At 42.6% G+C, this 27,271-nt stretch overlaps 3 protein-coding genes across 3 annotated transcripts in view; all 3 read right to left on the bottom strand.

Moving 5' to 3' along the window:
* LOC129696214 (short transient receptor potential channel 1-like) overlaps positions 1-12,101 on the bottom strand; it is a 36,943-nt gene extending 24,842 nt beyond the window's left edge. The window contains exons 1-2 of the mRNA XM_055633885.1: positions 11,532-12,101; positions 2,512-2,709 (exon numbers count right to left, since the gene is read on the bottom strand). Of these exons, the coding sequence (XP_055489860.1) occupies positions 2,512-2,709; positions 11,532-11,834 (501 nt within the window). The 5' untranslated portion in view covers positions 11,835-12,101. The remainder of the gene's footprint in view (positions 1-2,511; positions 2,710-11,531) is intronic.
* Positions 12,102-13,500: 1,399 nt separating this feature from the next.
* On the bottom strand, positions 13,501-18,291 carry LOC129696215 (ankyrin-1-like). Its single transcript, XM_055633886.1, has 4 exons — positions 17,947-18,291; positions 17,006-17,107; positions 15,827-15,925; positions 13,501-13,869 (listed from the first exon to the last, which is right to left on the bottom strand). The coding sequence occupies exons 1-4, from the start codon at positions 18,193-18,195 to the stop codon at positions 13,654-13,656; spliced, it is 666 nt and encodes a 221-aa protein (XP_055489861.1). The 5' UTR covers positions 18,196-18,291; the 3' UTR covers positions 13,501-13,653.
* Positions 18,292-21,829: 3,538 nt separating this feature from the next.
* LOC129696218 (ankyrin repeat and protein kinase domain-containing protein 1-like) lies at positions 21,830-26,433 on the bottom strand. The gene is made up of 3 exons (XM_055633888.1): positions 26,208-26,433; positions 25,446-25,646; positions 21,830-22,037 (listed from the first exon to the last, which is right to left on the bottom strand). Exons 1-3 carry the CDS (start codon positions 26,370-26,372, stop codon positions 21,915-21,917), a joined length of 489 nt encoding a protein of 162 aa, XP_055489863.1. The 5' UTR covers positions 26,373-26,433; the 3' UTR covers positions 21,830-21,914.
* Between the last annotated feature and the right edge of the window lie 838 nt (positions 26,434-27,271).

The raw sequence follows: 27,271 nt of genomic DNA, 5'->3' as shown, positions 1-27,271 counted from the left end.
TTTTTTTCCAATGCAAAACTTCCCCTGAACAATGTCAAAAGTAAAACAACACTCAGAATACATCTGCTGTCTGATTTTCAACTTTACTCGTTTGAAAAACAAATTGTATATTGCTCACATAACAACCAGTTTAAACTAATCCATTTCCCCCTGAAATCACGTTACTTAAAAGAGCAATTATTAAATTGCATTCTTCATCTGAAATGTGATCTTTGACTCCTGTACCCTCAAGTGCTTGGAAATATTTTGAATGACATAGGAGGAGATTGTTTAGCCAATTGCTGGCTTTCAGCCAAAGAATCACATTTCACCGTCGTATTTTCCTTGCAGTCCTATAACTTGCTCTCTCTCTCTAATTTATTAATTCTCCTTTGATTCATTTGTACCTTGCTCACACTAAGTGGTAAGTTATCCAGTTATGGCAGTTAATAGCAGGACTTTTGGGATTGGGGCCAAACCAAAGACCTGGAAAAAAATCATGCACTGACTATTCTTCTGCTTGTCTAAGCCCCTGGATGGACTCTTGTTCAGTATCACTACTCCCTGATAGCTTGAAGAATGTTTCATTGTGGTGTATCCATTTAAGAGCCAGCTGCAAAGATTATACATGGTGGGGACTGCATGAACTTGCCACACATTGATAGAGCACACTGCACTTTAGGGGCGGCATGGTGGCGCAGTGGTAGAGTTGCTGCCTTACAACGCTTACAGCATCGGAGACCTAGATTTGTTCCCAACTATGGGTGCTGGCTGTACGGAATTTGTAAGTTCTCCCCGTGACCGCGTGGATTATTTCCGAGATCTTCGGTTTCCTCCAACAGTCCAAAGAGGAGGAGAAAGTGATTTTAACTTTTATTACAGTTGAAAACTTTTTGCCCATTTTATGCTCCGAATGATTTTGAGTCAAGTAGCTGCAAAAATATAATTACTAGTTATAATCTGGTGATGAAAATCAAAATTACTCCTGAGTGCTTTGGTTAAATAGTTTACTCTTCGTGAACTCTGCCATCAGTAATCACTCTACGTCATTTGAAAAATAATATCATACAATTGATTCAATTTATTTTGCCACAGGACTTCACCTCAGTTCATATATCCTGCTTTTTATCCTCTGCTGTTTTCCCCCAACAATTTTGGACATTTGGCATGAATTCATATTGTTGCACTAAAAAAAATGTCATAGGCAGCATTTAATTGCCACTTTCCTTAATGCTAACTAAAGACAATGACAATCAATAGCTGGAAATAGGCACAAAAAGCTGCAGTAGCTCAGAGGGACAGGCAGCATCTCTGGAGAGAAGGAATGGGTGACATTTCAGGTCGAGACCCTTGGAGTTTTGCTTTGGAATTTGGTCCACAAGAGAACATTTATTGTCTAAAATTTTTGAGGAATGGATATTTCCAGCAAGTTGCGGCCATGTCGAGATCCAACATATGAATTATGCTGCATTAATAATGTTGTAATCTAAAGTTAAAAGCAGTTTCTTTTCTAAAGGTGTAAGGCTGGCGATGTGAGAGTTATATATTGTAGTTTGGGTTGCAATATTTTATACGGCTAATTCCACATTACATAAAAACGTAAAAGAAAATTTAGCAAGGCTAGAAAATGCAGAAAATAGAAGATTCAAAGAACCATGTGCAGCAGATCTTGTAGAAACAAAGAACTGCAGAAGCTGGTTAATACACAAAAGGACACAAAGTGCTGGAGTAACTCAGCAGGTCAGGCAGCATCTCTGGCGAACATGGATAGGTGACGTTTTAGGTTGAGACCCTTCATCAAACCCTTTTTCTGAAAAAGGGACATCCCCCCCCCCCAAGTTTTTGTAATCCAGATTTTAAACCCTGGTGAAATCTCCGCTTTCCGCGAGACAGTGGAGGTGGGACTGCTGATCGCGGGCGCCGATTGTACGAGAGAGACGTCGGTCAGCAGACAATGGGGGCGGGATGATGATTCAGCGCGATCATTGGAGGAGAGAGGAGTAAGGGGGGAGGGTGGTGGGACTGAGGACAGAGCGCGGTGATTGGAGGAGTGAGACGCGGCACAGACCTGCGCCTCATCCGCAGCCAGGATCCATCCCGGCCGGGTCTCCGGCGGTGTCCCTTCCCCACCCGAGTGCCCCCCATCCTCATGGTTGGCTAGAGACGTCGGGAGACAGACACGAGCTGTACCTCCAGGCCCACAGCCAGCGCAGAGAAGCAGTGCTAACCCCAGCTCAACTCTGCCAGGTTAACCTACAGCCCTGCCTGGACGCGGGAAATATGGCCCAGGTTTACAGCCAGTGCGGAGAAGCAGCGCTGGTGTCCCGTCAGTCCAAGCAGGGCTGTAGGTTAACCCGGCAAGACAGGCACAGTTGAGCTGCATTTAGTGTTGGATTGAGCCTCCGAAGTCTCGCGCATGTGCGTGTGAGTGTGTGCATGCAAAAAAGTGGGTCCCCCGTCCCCCGGTCCCCTCCATATTTTGATAACGAGTTCCGTGCCTGCATGCAGCAGGTCTTGTCTCTTCTCACGCACCTTATCAATGACATTGATCTCAGCTCCTTGACCGAGGAGAGCCCGTGCCATCTCGATGTGTCCATTGGCAGCTGCCAGGTGAAGGCAGGTGCGCCCATGGTTATCCTTCATGTGCAGCTGGGAGGTGGATTTACTCAGTAGGAGCCCGACGACTGCAGTGTGGCCATTCTGAGAAGCGAGGTGAAGAGGGGTCGCTCCCTGGAACAAGAGTCAATATCAGGTCATTCACACAGGCCCAAGACAACTTCACCACCATGTCACAAAATACTGTAAATGTAATTCTGGTAGCTTGTTTTTCTTGGAATGCTCATGTACATAAAGGAAGTAAAGTGTTGTTTATAGGGTGCATTTCTCCCAGATGCTTTGAGACCTCATAGACCAAAATACTTGAAGCATATTCAAAATTACATTTAAAATAAATATAGAAGTTGCAAAATTTCCTCTTTGGAACATGAGACGTATTTCCTCTGTGCTTTTGTGCACATCCAACTAATCCTATGTGAGGCGGGTATGTTGCAATGAATACGTGGCTGGGACTGCATTTACTTATTGATATGAAGGGCTGTAAAATTTACAGAAATGTATTAGAAATTTATCAGTGATAGAAACATTTTACTACAGTAATATGGCGCGTTGTGCAAAGGGTAATTCCTTCGGAAACGCGGAGACGTTAGCGGCGACAGATGCTGGAACCATGAGCAAAAAGTTACGTGCTGAGGAACTCAGCCAGCACCTGTGGAGGGAAATGGACAGATAATGTTTTCGATCGGGACCTTTCTTCAGACCCTGTTTTTCCACAGGTTTCCCAACTAAATTAAGACATATTAGTTGAGATTCCTTCTGTTGGGAATTTTGTTGCAAGAAGTTTTTTTTTAGATGAATAATATACTTTCTCGTTGTACTATGTACTGAAGAATGTCATTCCTCGGGGTACAGCTTGATTTTTTTTAAAGATAGAGAGAATTTTATTAAACACAGGGTAGCAGAACAAATATTTGCAGAAGGGAAATGTTGAAAAGTCAGGAAGAAATTAAAATAAAAAAACTGGTGGGAATGCTGAAAGTCATGGAGAGAAATACAGGGTTATCATTTCAGATCAATAGCTCTTCAGGAGACTCTGATGATATGTAAACTAACCCAAACATTAACAATCGTTTCCCTTGTCACAGCTGCTGAGTGATATGTGGAGCATCCGTACATTTTGTTTTTGCTTCAGATCTTTAGCATTTGCGGTACTTAATTTTGTTGTGTGAATTAAAGTGAGAGAAGGCCTGTGTGAAGTATAAATCTGTGGAACCAAATGACCTGTTTCTTTGCTGTAAAATGCTATGTAAATTCCCACTTTATTTTCACTGAAGGTGTCACAGAGTTTAGTGCATTTTTCTGATTATTGCCAATAGTGTACATCCAGTTCACATCATTATAACGAAGATAGACACAAAATGCTGGAGTAACTCAGTGGGACAGGCAGCATCTCTGGGGAGGAGGAATGGGTCAAGACCCTTCTTCAGACTATTACTGCAGCATTTTGCGTCTATCTTTGCTTTAAACCAGCATCTGCACTTCCTTCCTACACACATCTTTTAATAATAGGGCACACATTAATTCTTTTGAGGATTGAATGTCTTCTGAAACTATTATTTTTGTTAATGGTCAAGAAAGATTTTTATTTCTGGAAAATTCAAACCGGTGAATATCTGTTGATATTTCCATATAGAGAAGTGGCGACAGGGTATATCGAGAGTTGTTTTCAATGCCACTTCATTGTAAGTGGGGAAATGAGTCATGGTTTACTGCTATGTTCCCACAATCATTATCTGACGTCATTTGTTATGTACATTTGTTAAATGGCTATCACATCCTGTACTGAACAATCTCTTAGCAATCCTGACGAATGGAAGAGTCACTCTCAATTATTTAAGTTTATCTACTTTGACCAAACAAATAGTAAACTTTTAGACAACGTCAATTACATGACAGTTGGTGAGTCAACAGAAATATATTAAACCGTGGGTTTCCAGAGGTTGTGTGGAGCTCAGCACACTGATCCCTGCAACAATGACTAGAAAAACAATTATTCCAGACTTACTGAAAGTTAACTATTATCGTCAAGCTCGCCCTTCATTCTGTATAAATGACAACTCACAGTTGCCTTTAGTGCCATCCATGAGCCAGTAGGAACACAGTAATTAGGATTTTCTGGGCAAGATGACTTCAGAGATGGAATAGTTCAAGGGGTTGTGAGGATCCAAGAATGTAATTTGGAGGATGGCAACACTTTCTGTTTCCACTGAGCACCTGAACCTTCCATCAGGCACATTCTCAACACTTCCATTGTCTTAATCAACCCACCATTCTGTTTAACTGACTCTTATTTAAGAGGTGATGAAGAAGATTGCATAGGGCAGGGAGGTAGATGTTGTATACGTGCACAACTAAGCTTTTGACAAGGTCCCACATGATTGGTACAGTGGTGCAGCGGTAGAGTTGCTGCCTTACAGCGCCAGGGACCCAGGTTCGATCCTTACTATGGGTGCTATCTGTACGGAGTTTATAGGTTCTTCCAATGGCCTGCGTGGGTTTTCTCCGAGATCTTCGATTTTCTCCAGCACTCCAAAGATGTACAGGTTTGTAGATTAATTGGCTTGGTATGAATGTAAAATTATCCCTGGTGTGTGTAGGATAGTGTTAGTGTGTGGGGATTGCTGGGTGGTGCAGACTCAGTGGACTGAAGGGCCTGTTTCCGCACTGCATTTCTAATCTAAACTAAAAACATGGTAGACTTATCGAGAAAGTAATATTGGATGGGATCCCGAGAGAGCTAGCCAGTTAGCTACAAAAGTGGCTTGCTGGAAGGAGCAGAGGGTAATAGCGGTGAATAGTTTTCCAGAGTGGAGGCCTGTAATCAGTGGTGTGCCATGGATCAGTTCTGGGTCCCCTGAAGGGGATTAACTATTTGGATAAGAGCATAGGTGGCATGAATAGTAAGTTAGTGGATGACAACAAATTTGGTGGTATAAATGGAATTGAATAAGGTTATCAACCTTTGTCCACGTCCTAGATCAACTTGGAATGTGGACAAAGGAATGGCAGATGGAATTTACTCAAACAAGTGGAAAGGGATGCAGTTTGAGAAGTTAAACCAGGACAGGACACACACAGTAATTGACAGCCCTACGAGGTATTGTAGAACAGAGAGACCCAAGAGTAGAGGTATATACCTCCCCAGATGTGGCGATGCAGGCAGACAAAGTGGTGAAGATGATGCACGTCACATTACATCTGCATAGGATATTAGTGTGATTGCACCTGGTATATTGTGTGCAGTTCTGATTTCCACACTGTAGGAAGGATGTAATTCATGTTCAGAAGTCACAGGAGCAGAAGTGTGCCAATCGGCCCATTGAGTATACTCCACCATTCAATCACAGCTGATCTATCTTTCCCTCGCAACCCCATTTTCCTGCCTTATCCCTAAAACCCTTGACATTCTCGCTAATCAAGAAACTGTTCATCCATTAGAGAGGTTGCAAAAAAGATTCACAAGAATGTGGCTGGGACTGGAGGGTCATTCTTTCTTCTCCCTGCTCATGAACAGCAGAAGGTTCAAAGCATGAACGTGTGACAGCAGACTCAGGGACAGCTTCCTCCCCTCTATCAGGATTTTGAACTGTCCTCTCATAAGCTAGGGTGATGCTGTCCGATTCACTTCCACTTCATTGCGGACATTGGACTTTGTCTATGGAACTGATGCGTTACAATACTGAGTGTATTCTGCACTCTGTATCTTTCCCTTTTTTATCTATTGTACTCGAGTTTGACAATTATATTGATGTATAATATATCTGATCTGTTTGGATAGCATGCAAAACAAAGCTCTTCACTGTACATCAGTAATATACCAAAACCTAAACCAAATCATTCATTTCTGCGCTGTATAACGTTATGACTGGAAGTTTAGTTACACTCTATGCCTAGTCCACTAACTCGTCTGAGATGGATAGACATGGTCCCATTCATTATTCCAGCCAAAACGGATTTAACATTAGGCCTAAGAACTTCTGTTGAGAATAGTTGAGAGAAAACTAAACACAGGCTAAAAAAATGTGTAGGAAGGAACACATGCTGGTTTACACTGAAGATACACACAGAATGCTGAAGTGGCTCAGCGGGACAGGCAGTATCTCTGGAGAAGGAATGAGTGACTTTTTGGGTCGAGATCCTCTTTCAGACTGAGTCGGGGAGAGAGAGACCAGAGATATGGAAGGGTGAGGTGTGAAAACCTCAGATCAAACCAGATGATGTTCAAGGAAATGTAGAATGGTGTATTGCTAGCTGAGGGGAAGGTGACAATAAGGCTTCCAATCAGGAAAATTAATCAGGACAGTGAAGCATAATGCCCCTGTCCCACTTAGGAAACCGGAACGGAAACCTCTGGAGATTTTGCGCCCCACCCAAGGTTTCCGTGCGGTTCCCGGAGGTTGCAGGACGTTGCAGGTGGTGGAAGCAGGTAGGGAGACTGACAAAAACCTCCGGGAACCTCCGGGAACCGCACGGAAACCTTGGGTGGGGCGCAGTCTCCAGAGGTTTCCGTTCAGGTTTCCTCAGTGGGACAGGGGCATTAGAGAACTAGGGCGGGGGAGGGACAGAGGGAGAGGGAAAGCAAGGGTTACTTAAAGTTGGAGAAATCAAAATTGATACCAATAGACAATAGACAATAGACAATATGTGCAGGAGTAGGCCATTTGGCCCCTCAAGCCAGCGCCGCCATTCAATGTGATCATGGTTGATCATCCCCAATCTGTACCCCGTTCCTGCCTTCTCGCCATATCCCCTGACTGCACCATCTTTAAGAGCCGTATCTAGCTCTCTCTTGAAAGTATCCAGCAAACCGGCCTCCACCGCTCCCTGAGGCAGAGAATTCCACAGACTCACAACTCTCAGTGTGAAAAAATGTTTCCTCTTCTCCGTTCTAAATGGCTTACACCTTATTCTTAAACTATGGCCCCTGGTACTGGACTCCCCCAACATCGGGAACATGTTTCCTGCCTCAGCATGTCCAAACCCTTTTTAATCTTACATGTTTCAATAAGGTATCCTCTCATCCTTCTAAATTCCGGAGTATTCAAGCCCATCCGCACCATTCTCTCAGCATATGACGGTCCCGCCATCCTGGGAATTAACCTTGTAAACCTACGCTGCACTACCTCAATAGTAAGAGTGTCCTTCCTCAAATTAGGGAAGCAAAACTGCACATAATACTCCAGGTGTGGTCTCATTAGGGTCCTGTACAACTGCAGAAGGACCTCTTTGCTCCTATACTCAACTCCTCTTGTTATGAAGGCCAACATGCCATTCGATTTCTTCACTGCCTGCTGTACCTGCATGCTTACTTTCATTGACTGATGAACAAGGACCCCCAGATCCCTTTGACTTCCCCTTTTCCCAACTTGACGCCATATTGATCGTATTCTGCCTTCCTGTTTTTGCTATCAAAGTGGATAACCTCACATTTATCCACATTAAACTGCATCTGCCATGCATCTGCCCACTCACCCAACCTGTCCAAGTCACCCTGCATTCTGATAGCATCCTCCTCACAGTTAACACTGCCACCCAGATTTGTGTCATCTGCAAATTTGCTAGTGTTACTTTGAATCCCTTCATCTAAATCATTGATGTATATTGTAAATAGCTGCGGTTCCAGTACTGAGCCTTGCAGTACCCCACTAGTCACTGCCTGCCATTCTGAAAGGGTCCTGTTAATCCTTACTCTTTGTTTCCTGTCTGCCAACTAATTTTCTATCCATGTCAGCAGTCTATCCCCAATACCTTGGGGATAGACTGCTAATTTAGCCCACTAATTTAGCCCACTAATGTCCTATGTGGAACCTTATCAAATGCTTTCTGAAAGTCCAGGTACACTACATCCACTGGCTCTCCCTTGTCCATTTTCCTGATTACATCCTCAAAAAATTCCAGAAGATTAGTCAAGCATGATTTCCCTTTCGTAAATCCATGCGGACTCGGACCGATCCTGTTACTGCTATCCAGATGTTCCACTATTTCATCTTTTATTATTGACTCCAGCATCTTCCCCACCACTGATTTCAGGCTAACTGGTCTATAATTCCCTGATTTCTCTCTCCCACCTTTCTTAAACACTGGGATAACATTAGCTACCCTCTAATCCCCAGGAACTGATCCTCAACCTATAGAATATTGGAAAATTATCACCAATGCATCCACAATTTCTAGAGTCACTTCCTTAAGTACCCTTGGGTGCAGACCATCAGGCCCTGGTGATTTATCAGCCTTCAGTCCCTTCAGTCTACCCAACACCATTTCCAGCCTAATGTGGATTTCCTTCAGTTCCTCCACCACCCCAGATCCTCTGGCCACTAGTATATCAGGGAGATTGTGCCCTCATTAGTAGGATCCAAAGTACCTGTTCAACTCATCTGCCATTTCCTTGTTCCCCATAATAAATTCACCTTTTTCAATCTTCAAGGGTCCAACTTTGGTCAACTAATTTTTTCTTCTTCACATACCTAAAGAAGCTTTTACTAGCCTCTTTTATATTCTTGGTTAGCTTACCTTCGTACCCCATCTTTTCTCCCCATACTGCCTTTTTGGTTATCTTCTGTTGCTCTTTAAACATTACCAAATTCTCTTGCTTCCCGCTCATCTTTGCTATGTTGTACTTCTTCTCTTTTATTTTTCTACTGTCCCTGACATCCCTTGTCAGCCACAGTCGCCCCTTACTCCCCTTGGAATTTTTCTTCCTCGTTGGAATGAATTGATCCTGCACCTTCTGTATTATTCCGCTTGGTTGTAAGCTGCCCAAGCAAAATATGAGATGCTGTTCCTCCAATTTGCGTTGGGCCTCACTCTGACAGTGGAGGAGGCACTGTCCCTTTACCTCCTCCCTTAACTCCATCCAAGGACCCCGGCAGTTCTTTCAGGTGAGGCAGAGGTTCACTTGCACCTCCTCCAACCTCAGTTATTGTATCCGCTGTTCCAGGTGTGGACTCTAATAATATTGGCATGACCAAGCGTAGGCTCGGCGATTGTTTCACTGAACATCTCCACTCAGTTTGCCTAGGCCTCGATCTGCTGCAATATTCTTGATTAGCTTACCTTCGTACCTCATCTTGTACTGATCTTTTAGTCCTGTGTCTCCTCCACTGTCAGAGCTTGGGCAGCTTACAACCCAGCGGTAGTTTTGCCATCCTCCTGATTAATTTTACTGATTGTATGCATCGTTGTCACCTTCCCCTCAGCTAACAATGAACCATTTCTACATTTCCCTGATCAACGTCTGCTTTGATCTATCGTTTTCACACATCACCCTTCTATATCTCTGGTCTCCCTCTTCCCTGACTCTCACACTGAAGAAGGAATTCGACTTGAAATGTCACTCATTCCTTCTCTCCAGAGCTGCTACCTGTCTCGCTGAGTTACTGCAACATTTTGTTTCTACCTACAAGCTAAGAAAACATAGGCAGAAAATGCCCTGATTAATAAAGTCAAGAACAGAAAGATTCTGTTTTCACTGACTGTATTGCAGAATGACAGGTCCTTTTGCACGGTGTTAGAGCTCCCTGTGAAGGCCAACCAGAGAAATCCACTGCTATTACAGATCATGAAACCCTTGTGTTTAGTCACTTGACTCTCCCTGCTAAATTGGTTATTCATCGCCCAGTTGCATGCAAGGTTATTATTGCCCATGATTTTGGCTTGAGACAATATTGTCAATTGCTGCAAATGACATTTTGTTACTTTAACAATATTTATTAAAGGATGATGCCAGATTTGACAGGGCCAACACCGACAGGGTGAATTCACATTTTATTTTCAGTGATAAGAAAGTCCAGGACCGAAGTGGGGCCACTGTCAGGGTGCATGTGAAGTGACTCTCTTGGGCTTCTTCCCGCCAACTTAGTCATGGTTTGAAAGGAGGAGGTGTGGCGATCTGAGGCGAGCCCTGCAGTTCACTTTTGCTTCGTAAGGAGGCGCTGGTGATCTCAGGCTTATCCTGGTGGCTCAGCTTTGGGGCTTGAAAAGGCGGCTGACGGTTTCTGACTAAGCCAGTTGGCTCGGATTTTGCCTCTGTGTGAGGGTGCTGTCCCTCAGGAGAAGCCACTTCAGAATTCTCAGGCTTGCCCTGGCCACTCACGGGCAGTCACGGTGGCACAGCGGTAGAGTTGCTGCCTTACAGCAAAATGCAGCGCCAGAGACCCGGGTTCGAAACCGACTACGGGGGCTGTCTGTATGGATTTGGACGTTCTCCCCGTGATCTGCGTGGGTTTTCTCCGAGAACTTCGGTTTCCTCCCACATTTTTCTGGATATGTACAGGTTTGTAGGTTGATTGGCTTGTTTAATTGATAAAAATGTAAAATTGTCCAAGTTGGCGATATGCAGAGTACTGCCCTGCCCGACTCAGAAGGTTCAGAAGGTTCAATCTTAGCCTCAGCCAATCTGGCTGTCTAGGGCTTCTTTCTGGCAGACCTGTTCCTGTGCTATATGACTATGACTGTATGACTCCAATGGTATTAGAATAAAGTAAAACACTGTAAATAAACATTTATCTTTCCCCACAAACAACTGAATTGGATCACTGACCCTGCACTGTCTTCACTGGTATAATGCAGAGAGCTGGAGGAGAGGTTTGTATGGGGCTTTCTCTGAAAGTGACTGTTAATGATGAGTCAGGGTGACGTGGATGGTAGACCTGCCTCCATCTGACCTTCAGCATATCTCAAACTTCTGCATTTTGATGCACGTGGATGAACGTCTGAGATTCCCTTCGGCGTGAGGCACTGATAGCACGTGATTCCCTTCCCATTTAGAACCAGAGACTGTCGGTTAGCAGTATTGACCCAATGACATGTATCTTACACAATCTCCTTGAGCTTGAAAAAGGTCGAATCATTAATGTCACCACAGTGATAAAGGGAGTGCCCTGTAATGCAGTAACGAACACAACTTCATGCATTTAGAGAAGGTGACCACTTACCTGCAAGCTGGTCTGAGTATCCACCTGAACCCCAGGGTAGTTAAGCAGAAGACGGACTAGGTTTTCATGGCCAGACTGTGCTGCCAGGTGTAATGGGGTGAACCCTGACTGAAGCAGACAGAATAAAAGCATTACATCCAGATTTTTCTGGATATGACATTCCACTGCAGTCACTACTAAATAATTACTCTTTTGTTTTACACATTCTTGAAAGGTGACAGCCCGTGTTATTTTTAAGATGGAAGCATTATCCTTATTTTCCAAGTTTTCCCAAGAAATTTTAACTATCCCTATGATTCTCATGGCTTATCAGGCAACTGAACTATTCTATCAACAAATAGCGAGCGGTCCAAAGCTACTAACTGCCTAATTGGAGATCCTCGACCTATCTTTAATCAGATGTTGCTGGACTTTATCTTGCACTAAATGTTATTCCCACTATCATGTACACTGTAGATGGTTCGATTGCAATCATGTATAGTCTTTCCACTGACTGGTTAGCACACAACAAAAGCTTTTCACTGTACCTCAGTACACGTGACAATAAATTAAGCTTGCTCGCTCACTCACTCACTCAAAATTGTTTTGGTCCCGACTGAGATAACCCCCTGACATTGTGTATAGAACTTGGTGAGACTTGAGGGCCAAAGAGCATGCGTACTTCACCCTTCTGAGTTAAAGTCAGCCAAAGCCCGAATCCCTTCTTAGGTTTAGATCCTCCATGCTTCAAGCAAGTTATTACAGGCGTCCCACTGAAAAAACAGTTTACGAGAAAATCTGAACATTGACTTCTCCAATTTCCGGTAGCCCTTGCTGTCTCCTCCCCTTCTCAGCTCTCCCTCAGCCCTCTGGCTCCTCCTCTTCTGTCTGTTTAGTCTGTTGAACTGTTTTGACAGTTTTACTGTTCTTTTTACTTATTCTTTCTCGGGATATCTAAATCCAAATTTGATTAGTTATTTATGTTATGACATCGGTTGGAAGCTGCATACCAATTCTCGTTGCGCTTATGTGCAATGACAATAAAAGATATTATTATTATTATTATTATTCCTTTCTTCTTCCCGCCCCCCCCCCCCACCCTGCATCAGTCTGAAGAAAGGTTTTGGCCCGAAACGTTGCCTATTTCCTTCGCTTCATAGATGCTGCCGCACCCGCTGAGTTTCTCCAGCAATTTTGTCTACCTTCGATTTTCCAGCATCTGCAGTTCCTTCTTGAACAATTTATCAGTAAATCTTTCTTTTAATTGGATTTGTCCATCTTGAATTGACACCGAATTCAATTCATTTTAAACCATCTTCCTCTTTGTCCTCTAATCGGTCAAGTAAATTAATTGCTGGTCCTGCTGTATATTTTTCATTTGTCGTTTCCAATAAACATGTAAACAAATAATACCTAAATGCCCCGTGACAAGGTAAAACTACATGGGCCCATTGTAAAGTTTGATGAAATAATTAAAGGGTTTATGAGTTTGACTAACTCCTTTTATGGATGAAAATACACTGTAGTTTGGAATTTGACTTTTCTTGTCATGTGAGGAATATATCTTAGATTTGACATGCTCACGCTGTCCACTTCATACCATTGTGCCTCACAATCAGGTCTGCCTGAAAAATTTGCAGCCAATTTAGGACATATTACTAGGATCAAAACTGTAATAAGGCATACATATTACTAGGATCAAAACTGATTTATTGCACCAAAGATTGTATTGTTCATTTCACGTGGGCCCCTTAACATCTGTCAGAGATTGACTTTAAAGGAACAGTGTGGAAACAGTCCCATTTGCCCACGCTGACCATTGATCACTCTGTACGCTAGCACTATCCTACATGCTAGGGACGATTTACAATTTTTACCAAAGCTAATTAAACCACATATCTGTATGTCTTTGGAGTGTGGGAGGAAACCAGAGTACCCGGAAGAAACCCACATGGTCACAGGTAGTACATACAGACTCCATACAGACAGCACCCATAGACAGGATCGAATCTGGGTCTCTGGCGTTGAAAGGCAGCAACTCTACTGCGGTGCCACTGTGCCGCCCTTAAAGGATTTATCTGTCCCTGAGAGGACTTGGAAGACTAGGCTGTCCTATGATTGAGCATGATAAATGAAGGCTGGGTCATTGTGGCTTAGCTTGTTGTTCATAATCAGCTAACCCATATGATGTAAGGGTCACAACTTTTATTACCTCGCTTGGTTGCTCTTTCGATGGAAGTCCCTCGATCGCAGTCTTTGGGATCTCGCTGCGTATAGTTGCCGACATCTTGGTGAGAATCTCCCTCACAAAGTCCATCTGGCCAAAGTGTGCAGCCACATGAAGGGCTGTGAATCCAGTCTCCAGGGAAGAAAAGGACGTTTAGTTAGATTAAGTGTATTTTTGTTTCAGGCGAGTGCAGGCTCATCAGTGATTTTAATCTGGGAAAGTAACTTTGAGTAAAAATACATCTAAGCCGCCACCACATGATGGTTCGTGAGCAATACACAAAGATTCAATTTCATTTTTGAATCAATTCTGGATGTTTGTATTCAAAGCAAGGCACGGGGAGGGGATGGTGGTAATTTATTGATTATTTTGAGTAATATAGCTTTGTCTACTATAGATGAAGACGTGTTGCTATACAATCTCATAGGCATAAGAAATAGAAGCAGGAATCGGCCTTATGGCACCTCAAGCCTGCAGTTATGTAGTGAGATCATGGCTGATCTGATCTTGGCATCAACTCCATTTTCTTGCCTGTTCCCTATAAATGTTAATTCAGTACAATCCCAAAAATATCTATATCAGCCTTGCCTATATTTAAAGAAGCAGCCTTCACATTCCACTGAGTAGTTCATTTCAAAGATTTAAAACCCTTTGAATGAAGAAATGTCTTCCCATCTTAAACGGATGAGCTCTTCATCTAACACTATACCTTCTAGATTTCCTCAAAAAGAGAAACATTCCTTTGGCAACTTCCTAGTCCTCAGACCACTCTATATTTCACCTCTCATTCTTTTAGAAGTTAATCAATAAAGAATAATATTTGATTTTAGAATAATCAAATCTATTCACAAATTGCCATTAACTTTGCACGCAGTGAATAATAATATTTATTTTAGTTACTGCTTCAGAGCAGGAAATCAAGTCAAAATTGCTCTTTACGTCTGAAGAAGGGTTTCGGCCCGAAACGTTGCCTATTTCCTTCGCTCCATAGATGCTGCTGCACCCGCTGAGTTTCTCCAGCTTTTTTGTGTACCTTGCTCTTTAAGGCTATTGCTTTAAAACTTCCAAATTATATATTTTTCATGATTAAGCTCTAAATCCTATAATGACCTGAAAGAAGATTACCTCACATGTGAATGGACAAGGTGGGATGGCTTGACGAACCAGCTGACTTATTCCTACTCAGTTTTCTTATTCTTACATTGCCTTCCTCTATTTTCCCCCAGAAATATACCTTATTCACATTATATACGGCAAATACAATCCGGTCATGCCATTATCTTCAATTCAAAATGTTGTCTTACAATATGTCGATGTTATTAATGTTTCATCCTTAAAACATGGCATGAGTGAAACTTTTAAGAGGCTGTTATATGGGGCCCAGCCATTGGTACCCAGTGGAAATGGGATCCTAGACTGGGGTCTTTTCCCTATTTTTTGTCCAAAACTATATTTTATCCATGATGTATACAGTAAAGTAATTTGGACATGTCTCCGTCTATATACATTTCACCTCTACTCCCAGCCCAACACTATCAGAGAGCTCAGAAGACTTGTCACAAGATATTTCTAAATAACACACCAACCAGTGAAACATCTTTTTTGGTTTGAAGAAGGGTGTCGACCCGAAACGTCACCCATTCCTTCTCTCCAGAGATGCTGCCTGTCCCACTGAGTTACTCCAGCTTTTTGTATCTATCTTTAAACCAGTATCTGCAGATCCTTCTTATACAAATGTCTCCTTTGTGCTGCTTTTGAATACAGCTGTTACTTAGCAATAATAGCATTATGAATTAGGTCTGGGGGTTTGGAACTATTTTTACTCAGTTCTGCTTAAAGAATGCATTTATATTTTAGATGTGGACTATTCAATTATCTATTTTGTTATTATGTACGAGATTGACAAGAGGAACACACAGGAGAAATATGGGCAGGTGGGACTAGTGTAGATGGGGCGTCTTAGTTGGCAAAGGGCCTGTTTCCGTGCTATATGACTATGACTATATTTAAAATTGTAACAAAAGTGTTCACAAGATTCTTGTCAATTTACCTACTAGAGATTATGAAATTAATATTGTCAATGACTAACCTTTGTACTGGTTATTTTAAAGGATATAGCACCTTTCAGAGCTTCAAGGACATTAATGTGTCCGTTTTTGGCAGCCAAATGAACTGCATTCATTCCCTCCTGGAAAATGTAAAGAAAATCAATGGAAAATTGTTATATTCAGGGGAAATCATAACCAATAATTATAGCAAGCAAACAGAAAGCTTGATTACATTGAAAATCTAATCTGACCCTGTCTATTGTCTTGCACTGGTATTTGTTAGTAGCTTGTTTAGGAGCTTGCTAATTTTCCAATACTCTGAATCAAGGAAGATGCTATTTGAAAAAGGATTACCAGTAGAGATGTGGCAGGGTTTCTGCATTGAGCAGAGTGATAAAATCCATAAAGCACAATTGCTCAGGGGTTATGTTTTAAACTAAATGATTGTTCATGGCCATTATCAATGATACCTGGGAGCAAATGTAATGTATTTTTCCCACTCCACGGTTGGAGAGTCTGAAGCTTGAAGGCAGAGGTTTAAGGTGAGAGGGGGAAGATTTAAAAGGGACAATATTTTCACACAGATGGTGGTGCATACATACATGGAACAAACTGCTAGAGGAAGTGGTAGAGACAGGAACAATTATGATGGTTAAAATACATTCTTTGACCGATACATGAATAGGAAAAGTTTGGAAGGATTTGGACCAAGCATAGGCATGTGAGACTAGTTCAGTTAGGCAACTTGGTCAGCATATAACAGTTGGGCCATAGTGCCTATTTACGTGCTATATAGCTCTATGACTTAATTGCAACTATATTGCATTAAGAACCAAATCTTCTCACAGCTACCCTATCATCCTCTTCGCAAATATAAGGGCGGAACAGCAGTAGAGTTGCTGCCTTACAGCGCCAGAGACGCAGGTTCGATCCTGACTACGGATATTGTCTCTACAGAGCTTGTACGTTCTCCCCCTGACCCTGGGTGGGTTTTCCCTGGGTGCTTCAGTTTCCTCCCGTACTCCAAAGACGTACAAGTTTGTAGGTTAATTGGCTTGGTATAATTGAAAATTGTCCCTAACGTGTGTAGGTTAGAGTTGGTGTGCAGGGATCGCTGGTCGGCGCGGAGTCGGTGGGCCGAAGGGCTTATTTATACGTTATATCTCTAAACTAAACTAAACTAAACTAAACTTAAGGACCTTTATTAGTCCAACACTTACTGCATCCTCATCAGTGGCAGAAGCACCAGCTTCCAACAACACTTTAACAACCTCAGCATGACCTCCAGCAGCCGCAAGGTGGATTGGGCTGGAGTCTTTATTCTGCAAAAAACAGATCACAATCATCAAAACAGGAAAGGCTATTGTGCACACATTACTACAGGTCTATTTTCCCACCATTTAGAATCTTTTTTTCCATAAATAGTATTGTTCTATTCTGTCAAATGAGAAATATATATATTTTTAGCCAGTATCTGAATCAAGTGTATGTCTATGAGGAAAAGCAAGGGGAAGGGTTGAAACTAGTGGGAGAGTCTAGGACCAGTGGGCACAGCCTCAGATTAAAAGGATGTACCTTTATAAAGGAGATGAGGAGGAATTTCTTTAGTTAGAGGGTGGTGGAGGCCAAGTGATTGGATATTTTTAAAGTGGAGATTGACAAGTTGAGGGCCTGTCCCACCTACACAATCTTAACAGGCGACTGCCGGCACCCGTCATAGGTCGCCAAAATATTCAACGTTGAAAATTCAGTGGCGACCAGAAAGATGTTACAACTCTTTGGAGACCTCTCACGACCCTCTCACGACCATACAGGCGACCCCTGGTGACCGCTCACGACCATACATCCTATGGTCGTGAGAGGTCACCAAAGAGTCATAGTGTCTTTCTGGTAGCCGCTGAATTTTCAACGTGTTGAAAATTTCGGCGACCAAGACGTGTGCCGGCAGTCGCCTGTAAAGGTCGCGTAAGTGGGACAGGCCCTTAATTGATTAGTAAGGTTATGAAAGGTTATGGGGAGAAGGCACGAGAATGGGTTTGAGAGGGTAGATAGATTAACCATGATTGAATGGCGGAATAGACTCGGGCGTGCCTGTATAATAAAATGGTGTTACTTTTTATCTTGTACAATCAATAGTTTATATTTGTTTCCCTGGTCCCACCTTATTCCGAGCAGTGGTAACTCCAGCTTTGTTGAACTTCAGCAGTTCCTTTATCACGGCAACACTCCCCTTTGAAGCGGCAATATGCGCACAAGTGGACCCCTCCACGTTTGCCGACATCACCAATTCAGGCTTTTGCTTGAGGAAGAGTTTCACGACCTCTGAATGATTATTCTCCGCAGCCAGGTGGAGGGGTGTTTGTCCTTGCTGTAGAAACAGCAAAGAAGGATGATTAGAGAACGTCGACATGACCAGTGTGGTTTAAGAAAGAATTGCAGATGCTGGAAAAATAGAAGATAGACAAAAATGCTGGCGAAACTCAGCGGGTGAGGCAGCATCTATGGAGCGAAGGAAAAGGTGACTTTTCGGGTTGAGACCCTTCTTCAGACTGATGTGGAGGTGGGGTGGGGGGGGGGGGGGGACGTGGGGGGCGGAAAGAAGAAAGGAAGAGGTGGAGACAATAGGCGTGGGAGTGCTGGGAAGAGGAGGGGAAGGAGGGAGAAAGTAAGGACTACCTGAAATTGGACAAGATACAAGATATATTTATTTGTCACATGTGCTAGATGGCACAGTGAAATGTGATCACCATACAGCCATACACTAAAATAAAGAACACAACACACGATAGATTTAAACATAAAACATCCCCACACAGCAGAATCAAACGTTTCCCACTGTGAGGGAAGGCACCCAAGTCAGTCCCTTCCTTGATGTTCACCCGTGGTCAGGGCCTCCGTAACCCTCTGCAGTTGCCACTATGGGCAGCCCGCCGCTCAGGCCCACTCGCCGGGATGTTGGCTCTCCGACGTCGGGACTGGAGGCCAATCTCAGCGGCTTGGACCTCGAAAACGGCTGCTTTCCACCGGAGTCCGCAGCTCCCGACCTCCCCAGGCCGCGCCGGGCAGAGATTCAACACTGGCGGCCCTCAGCAAAATGTCGGTCAGCGCCGCCCGCATTGGGAGCTCCACAAACCGCAGCTCCATGATGTCGATGCTGCAGGCCCAACGCTCTGGAGCTCCAAACGGCGATCCAGGTAGGTATTGCCCGCTCCGCGGTGAATCCAGCACCGCGCCGCCGCTGTAGTTGCTCTGATCCGGTCCCCGGTCTCCGGTAGGAAAGGCCACTCTGGTCCTGCTGGTAGGCCGCGAGGAGGGGGGGCGGGGAAGCGACTCGGAGAAATAGTCGCATCCCCGCCAGTAAGCAACTAAGAAACGGTTTCCCCCTTACCCTACCCCCCTCCCCCACATAGAAAAGCTAAAGTGACCCCAGAACAAACAATTTAGACAAACTAAAATTAAAAAAGAGGGAAAGCGGACAAGCTGTAGGCAGAGGCGCCTTCAATGCAGCGACCCTAGTGGTCTACCAGTGTGGTTAGCAGACTGGAAGAATCTCTTGGCATAATGAGATCTGGAGTAGCAACATCTGCTATTATTTTGACATTCATTGGCAGGAAATTAAAAATCACTTTCCCAGCAACCTTGGGAATGCTCAGAGAAATTAGAAAGTTACGCATGGCATAATATTAGAATGTAGAATGTACTATTAGTGCAGCAAGGGTTGATAGCAATGCTGCACTTACATGGAAGCCAGATTTGTACAATAACCTGTGATAATTAGAATTTGCTGATAGAATTTGTTAAATTAAGTTCCAGGCAGATAGTTTATGCAGAGCATAGGCAAATAGCATGAAACAAATGGCCTGTTTAGCTATTTGAAATTCTGTGTAAGTAAATGGACTGAAAAAGAAACAATCTCAATCTCAATCTCTCGTGGGATTTTGTGCTTTATTCCCAATGCCATTAGAATTTAAAAGAGAAGAAGTAACATTACGGGCTTCATTTACTTTTGGAAACTACATCAGATAAATGGGGATTAATTTTAGAGGATTTTCGAAAATTATACTGGAGTTTCAAATGCTAAATTATGAAGAAAGGTCTGATCAAATTGAGAGAATGATCAAAATAATTTAACACTTGAAGGCTGCATTTGAAGTATTGCGTTCAGTTTTGGTCACCTGGCTAAAAGAAGAACGTTGTTGTTTGAAAGTTATATGTGTTCGGCACGGACTAGAAGGGTCGAGATGGCCTGTTTCCGTGCTGTAATTGTTATATGGTTATATGGTTATAAAGTGTGCAGAGATGAATTACAAGGATGTTGCCACAACTTGAGGGCCTGAGATCTTGTGAAGGTGTATGACATCACAAGGGGAATAGATAGGATGAATGCAAATATGTTTTACCCAGTTTAGGGGAATCGAGACCAGGGTTTAAGGTGAGAGGGGAAATATTTGATAGGAACCTGAGGGGCAACCTTTTCACACAGAGGGAGGTGGGTATATGGCATGAGCTGCCAGAGGAGATAGTTGAGGCAGGTACTATAGCAACATTTAAAACACATTTGGACAGGTATGTGGATAGGAAAGGTTTAGAGGGATATGGGCCAAACACAGACAGGTAGGACTAGCGTAGATGGGGCATGTTGTGGGCATGGGCATGTTGGGCTGAAGGGCCAGTTTCTGTGCTGTAAGACCCTATGTTTTTATGACTCTATTGCTGTTTGTGCTGACCTTATCTGGGTGCGTGTATAACTTCATGTATGTTTAATGACATTTGGCAGATACAAACTCTGCCTTTCATCACACATAGGTCTGCCTGTTACATTATCTCCTTATCTAGTTTCCTATACCCATGCATTGTTTTGATTCATTACTCAAATTATGCCACATTGCCTTTATCCAGGAGACTGATAAAGTGCAATATCTCTAATTACTTCTCTTTGTATTGATTTTCAGAAATAGCTGATGCCCAGCACAAGATTAAAGTATTTAATAAACATTGCTGCCATAAAGAATGCAACCAATATACTTAACCCAAAATTCCGCCTATTAATGCCACATGGCATTCTTAATTACTCACCTATTAAGTAGCAACTTATCAATATCAGCCTGGTTACCTATTTCCACATTAATTCTTTAATAAGACCTTCTTTGTCAGAGTACTCATCAAAATCTATCTCAATCATTCCATTTAATTACTTCCTATAAACCTAAATTAAGTAAATGTAGATTCCTGCTTCAGACTCATTGACTTTTGGAAAATAGTAACTCTGCATCAAGGACAGCAATCTCTGCTAACAAACCTCTCTAACAGAGTCCAATTAATTTTTCATTATGACTAATACCTTCCATTTCACGGAGGCTTTTCTGGTGAACGTTGTATAAAGAAGAAGCCTAATTTCCTAATGCAGCCAGTTTTATTGCAGCATTCATCTTAATACTTTTATCTGTATCATTAGCTCAAGGTTGCTTCTACCTTCTGTGAATTTTGCAGGGTAACCATTTTAAAATTCGGTCATATCTAATTCACCTTAACAATCATTTGAAGGACCTATCGACTCCTCCTTAACTGTCCTCAAATTCCTAGAGCAGATGAATAAGACTGTGCTGGTTTTAATATAACAACCTGTTATGTTCACGTCAAGTCTAATTCATTGTCTTGTGCACAAGTGCGGTGAGGTACGAGTATAATGAAAATTTTGCTTGCAGCAGCTTCAGGGCAGTGAATATAAAACTACAAAAAAAAAGCCATTAGTACAAACCACAATTAGAAAACAAGTCTATAATCATGCAAGAAATGTTCAAGAGGCCAATTTATCTTTGGGACATGAGAGAAAACAGGTGCACTTGGAGGAAGTCGCCATGGTCACAGGGAGAATGTGCAAACTCCTCAGAGATAACATGCAAGGTCAGGATTGGACGGGCACCATTGGAACATTGAGGCAGATGCTTTATCAGCTGCATCACAGTTTAGGATTTAAGCTGTATGATATCAACCTCTTGGAGTGCCTCAGCTATTTTACTATCTTACAGATGTGAACACATAAAAGTTCTTGCTTTGTAGTTAGGACCAACATTATATTCTGGGAGATTCTTTGGACTCAGGCCTCACGTTTATCAGGCAATTGTTGGATTAAATGTGTTCCAGTCGACTTACAATATCTGTAGCATTCACATCCGCCTTCATCTTGAGTAAACTGTTGCAGACATCAAGTTGCCCATTTGCTGCTGCCAAGTGTAGAGGTGTCCGTTTGGACTAGATGCAGTTAAAAGAAAACTACATTAACATCTGAAACTGCAAGTGCAGAACATTGCTTTCATTTCCTCACATAAATGCAAAAACATTCCAATTTATTTTTCTAATGTTGACCTTTCCCTTTATGTAGAGATAGACCTGAAGCCTTTTCCATTGTTGCCCCAATGGTGTAGCTGGATCTATGCTTGGATCTATGCCCTACAGGAGCAATTTTACAGAGGCCAATTAATCTACAAACCTGCACAAGTCTTTGGGATGTGGAAGGAAAATGGAGCACCTAGAAGAAACCAACGCGTTCACATGAGGAACGTGCAAACTACGCAGAGACAGCGCCCAAGGTCAGGATTGAAGTCTGGCGCTGTGAATCAGCAGCTGTACCTGCTGCGCCACAGTGCCTCTAGTAAATGGATAGTAAGAAGAGCTATTAAGGAGCCAAGAAGAAAATCTACGCTTGGAGGATGATGTATTGAATGTACATTTGATAGTGATTTTTGTCAAGGAAGAAGATGCTGCCAGAGATTCAGCGAAGAAAAATGAAATTGAAATGCTGGACGGGCTAAAAATTGATAAAGAAGTGACACTGGAAGGTGAGCCATAATCAAGGTGAATAAATCAACCAGTCCAGGTAGTCTGTGAGCTGGGTTGCTGAGGGAAGTAAGCCTGGACATTGTGGTAGTTATTGACCATATTCTTTTACATGTCTAGTGTTTTAGGATTGCATCTTGAAACTGGAGGATCACAAACGTTATCAAATAGGTAGGAAAAAATGATGCAATGATAAAGCCAGCAAATTTAGGCCTGTCAGTTTAGCTTTGCTAGGCGGGTAAGTCCAAGTATGAGAATGTCACTATGAACCTTTATATAAGGCTCGTTCAACCATCAATGGAGTACTATGTCCAGCTCTCCTCAATATGAAGCTCAGGATCTCAAATATCAGGAACTCAAGGGTTTTCCTAGTAGTGACAGTGACAATATAATGAGTTACAAATCGTCATCTACCTTCTTGGAACTTCTGACTCAACAAGGATATGGGGTAGACACAAAATGTCTGAAGAAGGGTCTCGACCCAAAACGTCTGCCATTCCTCTCTCCAGAGATGCCACATGTCTCGTTGAGTTACTCCAGCATTTTTTGTCTATCTTCAGTGTAAACCAGCATCTGCAGTTCCTTCCTACACAAGTCTATGAGGTACCTTTATCAAGAAGGCAATTCACCAATAACTTCTCAAAGAAAATTAGGCTTGATTTGCGCAATAAATATTGACCTTACATAGAAAATAGGTGTAGGAGTAGGCCATCCGGCCCTTAGAGCCAGCACCGCCAATCAATATGATCATTGCTGATCATCCAAAATCAGTATCCTTTTCCTGCTTTCTCCCCATATCCCTTGATTCCATTAGCCCTAAGAGCTATCTGTAACTTTCTCTTGAATACATCCAGTGAATTGGCCTCCAATGCCTTCTGTGGCAGAGAATTCCACAAATTCATAACTCTCTGGGTGAAAAAGTTTTTCCTCATCTCAGTTCTAAATGGCCTACCCCGTATTCTTAAACTGTGATCCCTGGTTCTGGACTCCCTCAACATTGGGACCATTTTTCCTGCATCTAGCCTGACCAATCCCTTCAGAATTTGATATGCCAATGATTTGCAGAACCTGAAAAGAATTATGATCTGATGCATTCAGATTGCATTTGAATTTATGCATTGATGTTTATCTCAAACGTTGGTAATCTTAAAGCTGTTTTTTTAAAGAAAGGTTTTATTACAAAAAATTATATTCTATGTAAAAATGACATAGCTGTGATATGATAACATTGAACAGCCATGGCATTCTTTCATAGATTGTCAAGCCATGAAAGAGTTAGATCTGATAGGTGAATTCAGGATAGGGGAATCAAAAACATACGTTTAATGCAAGAGGGGTAAGATTTAATACAAACCTGAGGGGGTATCTTTCTCACTCACAGGGTGGTGGGTAAATGGAACGAGCTGCCAGTAGAGATAGTTGAGGCAGATACTATAACAACATTTAAGAGTCATTGGATAGGAAAGGTTAAGAGGGATATGGACCAAATGCGAGCAAATTTGATTAGCTTAGATGGGGCATCTTGGTCGACATGGACGAGTTGGGCTGAAGATCCTCTTTCTGTGCTGTACGACCCCATGATTATGATTCGATGGATGGACACTCAGGAAGTACACCCATATTTTTCCGTCTTGCATTATATGGTCCACGGTATTTATAATCTAGCACAACATGGAAATTACGCAGACAAAGCTAACTTTAATGAAAATGTCTGGTCCAGATACTTCAACCCTTTGGTCACACACACATGTTAAGATTTTTCTGAGTTATGTGAAGAGATGCGCCTGCTTCACAACTATTTCTGCCAGTACTTCTAATGCAGATAACTTGCAATGCAATACTATTGAGTGTCAACTGCGATGGGTCATTCCAATGGATAGCTTGTTCCTTCCTGCACCGTAATCACTTATGCAAAGTTCAATGCCGTAAGAAAGATCGAGTCATCTATTGATTTCACTTCTGGGAAAGTGCCTTTCAGCTTCTCAGAGTTGCAAACTCTAAACTTAGAAAATCTTTTGGGAATCCTCATCTTATCTCCATGGCAACAGCAACGTCACTTGGTCAGTGTAATCTATTTTTTACGTTAAAAGTTGCACTTAACCATTTTATATTTAGTTCAAGTCTTGGCAAGTGCAGAAAGCTGCTGATTATACAAATATTTTCACTTTATGAGAAGAAGAGATTTTGACTTTTTTAAATAAATCTTTATTTACTTAACTTAGTTTAGAGATATAGCAAGGAAACAGGCCAATCAGCCCACCATTGAGCTTTGATCATCCATTCACACTATGTTATCCCACTTTATCATCTCCTCCCTACATACTATGGGCAATTTCCAGTGGCCAATTTACTTACAAACCCGCATGGCTTAGGGATGTGGTAAGAAACCGGAGAACCTAGAGCAAACCCACATGCAAACATGCAAACTCCACACCACCCATAGTACATGAGATCAGGATCGTACCCCGGTCCCTGAGGTGGCGATGAGGTAGCAGCTTCGACTAGCTGCACCATTGTGCCACCTCTTATTAAATATATTTCTAAAAATGTGCTTTAGGAAGCGAGCAGAGAGAGAGGGAAAGGGTCAGAGAGATGAAGGGTCAGAAAATGTTGCAGTGTCATTTAGCAGATATAAAGAGGTGGCGCTCGTGCTCCTAATGGCTCCGCTAAATGTGCCCAAGCCCACGCAGGTGTCACCCCGCCCCCCACACACGGCCTCCAGTCCCTTCCATCCCTGTCCTGGCCCTCTCTCACAGTTTAGTTCCTGTCTCTGTCCGGAGCTACCACTAACTCATTGGCTAGTGACTACATTTAGCAACTTACCAGAGAGAGTGCATCAATACTAGAGGCATGGGTCTCTACCAGAAGCTTTACCAGCCTGTTGTAGCCATTTTGTGCTCCTAGGTGAAGTGGTGTCAAGCCGAGCTTGGTTTTGGCATTGACAAACGCCTTGTGCCAGAGCAGGATATCCGAGATCTGATCATGGCCATTCTCTGCCGCCAAATGAAGCCCGGCTTTACCATGCTGTAGGAAAAAAAAAATCCAAAAAGGAGCACCATTCTTCATAGTAGCAATGCAGGACTTGGTATTGTAAATGCTAATCATTAGAGAGCATCACCCATGTATCACAGGTTCCAGAGAGATGCAGCATGGATACAAGCCCTTTAAGCGAGTCTGTGCAAAGGCTTTAGAGATACAGTGAAGAAACAGGCCGATCGATGCACTGAGTCCGCGCCGACCAGTGATCACCCCTTACACTGACCTACACAAACTAGGGACAATTTTTAACAGTGTACCAAAGCCAATTAACCTACAAACCTGGACGTCTTTGGAGTGTGAGAGGAAACTGGAACAACTAGAGAAAACCCACAGGGTAACGGGGAGAATGTACAAACTCCACACAGAGAGCACCCATAGTCAGGAACAAACCTGGGTCTCTGGTGCTGTAAAGCAGTAACTCTAACGCGATTTATTTTTAATAAATATTGTTCTGCATTATAACTTTAATAAGCAAACATATTTTTAAATCATCGATATTAAGATTTAAGTGCTTGGTTGAATACATCAAAATAGCACGACGGTTACCTCATCAAATACGTCCACTCTAGCATGGTGTAACAGCAGTATCTTCACCATCTCGGTGTGTCCTCTCTCTGCAGCCAGGAGCAATGGTGAAGAGCCATTCTGTTTTACAATGGAAATTGCAAGAATTTTTTCAATGGATTTCATTATAATGTCATACAAGCACATTGTGATAATTTATGTCTAACATTGTTATTTGGAGACCTTTCTTCAGGCTGACAGGTGTACCTACCTCTTCTCACTAGATACACAAAGATCAAAATTAAATATTTAGTGTGCTTCATAAATACCATTTCGGACAGTACGATGGAAAGGTGTGGGGGGGGGGAGAATGGAAAAGACATTGGGCCAAAGGCTCCCAAATGGAATGAGTGAATGGAATGTCTCTGTGTGCCAGTAAAGACTCGATGAGCCAAATAGTCTTCCATGTGTTAAGGAGATTTGACCACTTTCTGCTGTTCAAACAGACTATCTGTGAGCTGATTGTAATGCCCATTGGCCACAGTAAATATTCACCCCACCTTCACCCCAGCCCTGCTTATCAATCTACCTCCGCCTCAACATTATTCAAAGACTCCGCTCCCAATGGCCTTTGACGAAGGAATTACCTTGGACTGTTTATTGATGGCCTGTTGCATTCTATTTGAGCCAATGTATTTCAAGATTTCCAGAAGAACATCAGAATTCCCCACATGTGCACAGTAATGCAATGGAGTTTCATGTATCTATAAAAGACAACAAAGTAACCTTTTTATTCCAAAGACAAATTTTATAGCTAAAACACACTGACAGTTTGGCTTTCTGATTGTCTCCCTTGATAGCTCATGTGTTCAATGCCTCCACCAGATCAGTGATCATCTCTCTTCCATGTATTTGGCTTCCTCACTATTTGCTATGGCAGCAAGGTGGCACAGCAGGTAGCCCTGTGGCTTTACAGCTCCAGTGACTAATGCTTGATCCAGTTATATTTAGAATCATAGCACAGAAACATGCCCTTCGAGTCCACACTGACCCTCAACTACCCATTTTATACTAATTTCACATTAAAGCCATTATTTTTATTCTCC

Source organism: Leucoraja erinacea, chromosome 4 (genome assembly GCF_028641065.1).
Source record: "Leucoraja erinacea ecotype New England chromosome 4, Leri_hhj_1, whole genome shotgun sequence".
NCBI lineage: Eukaryota > Metazoa > Chordata > Chondrichthyes > Rajiformes > Rajidae > Leucoraja > Leucoraja erinaceus.
The sequence above is the reverse complement of the archived record's forward strand: the minus strand, read 5'-3'. Positions and strand labels throughout refer to the sequence as shown.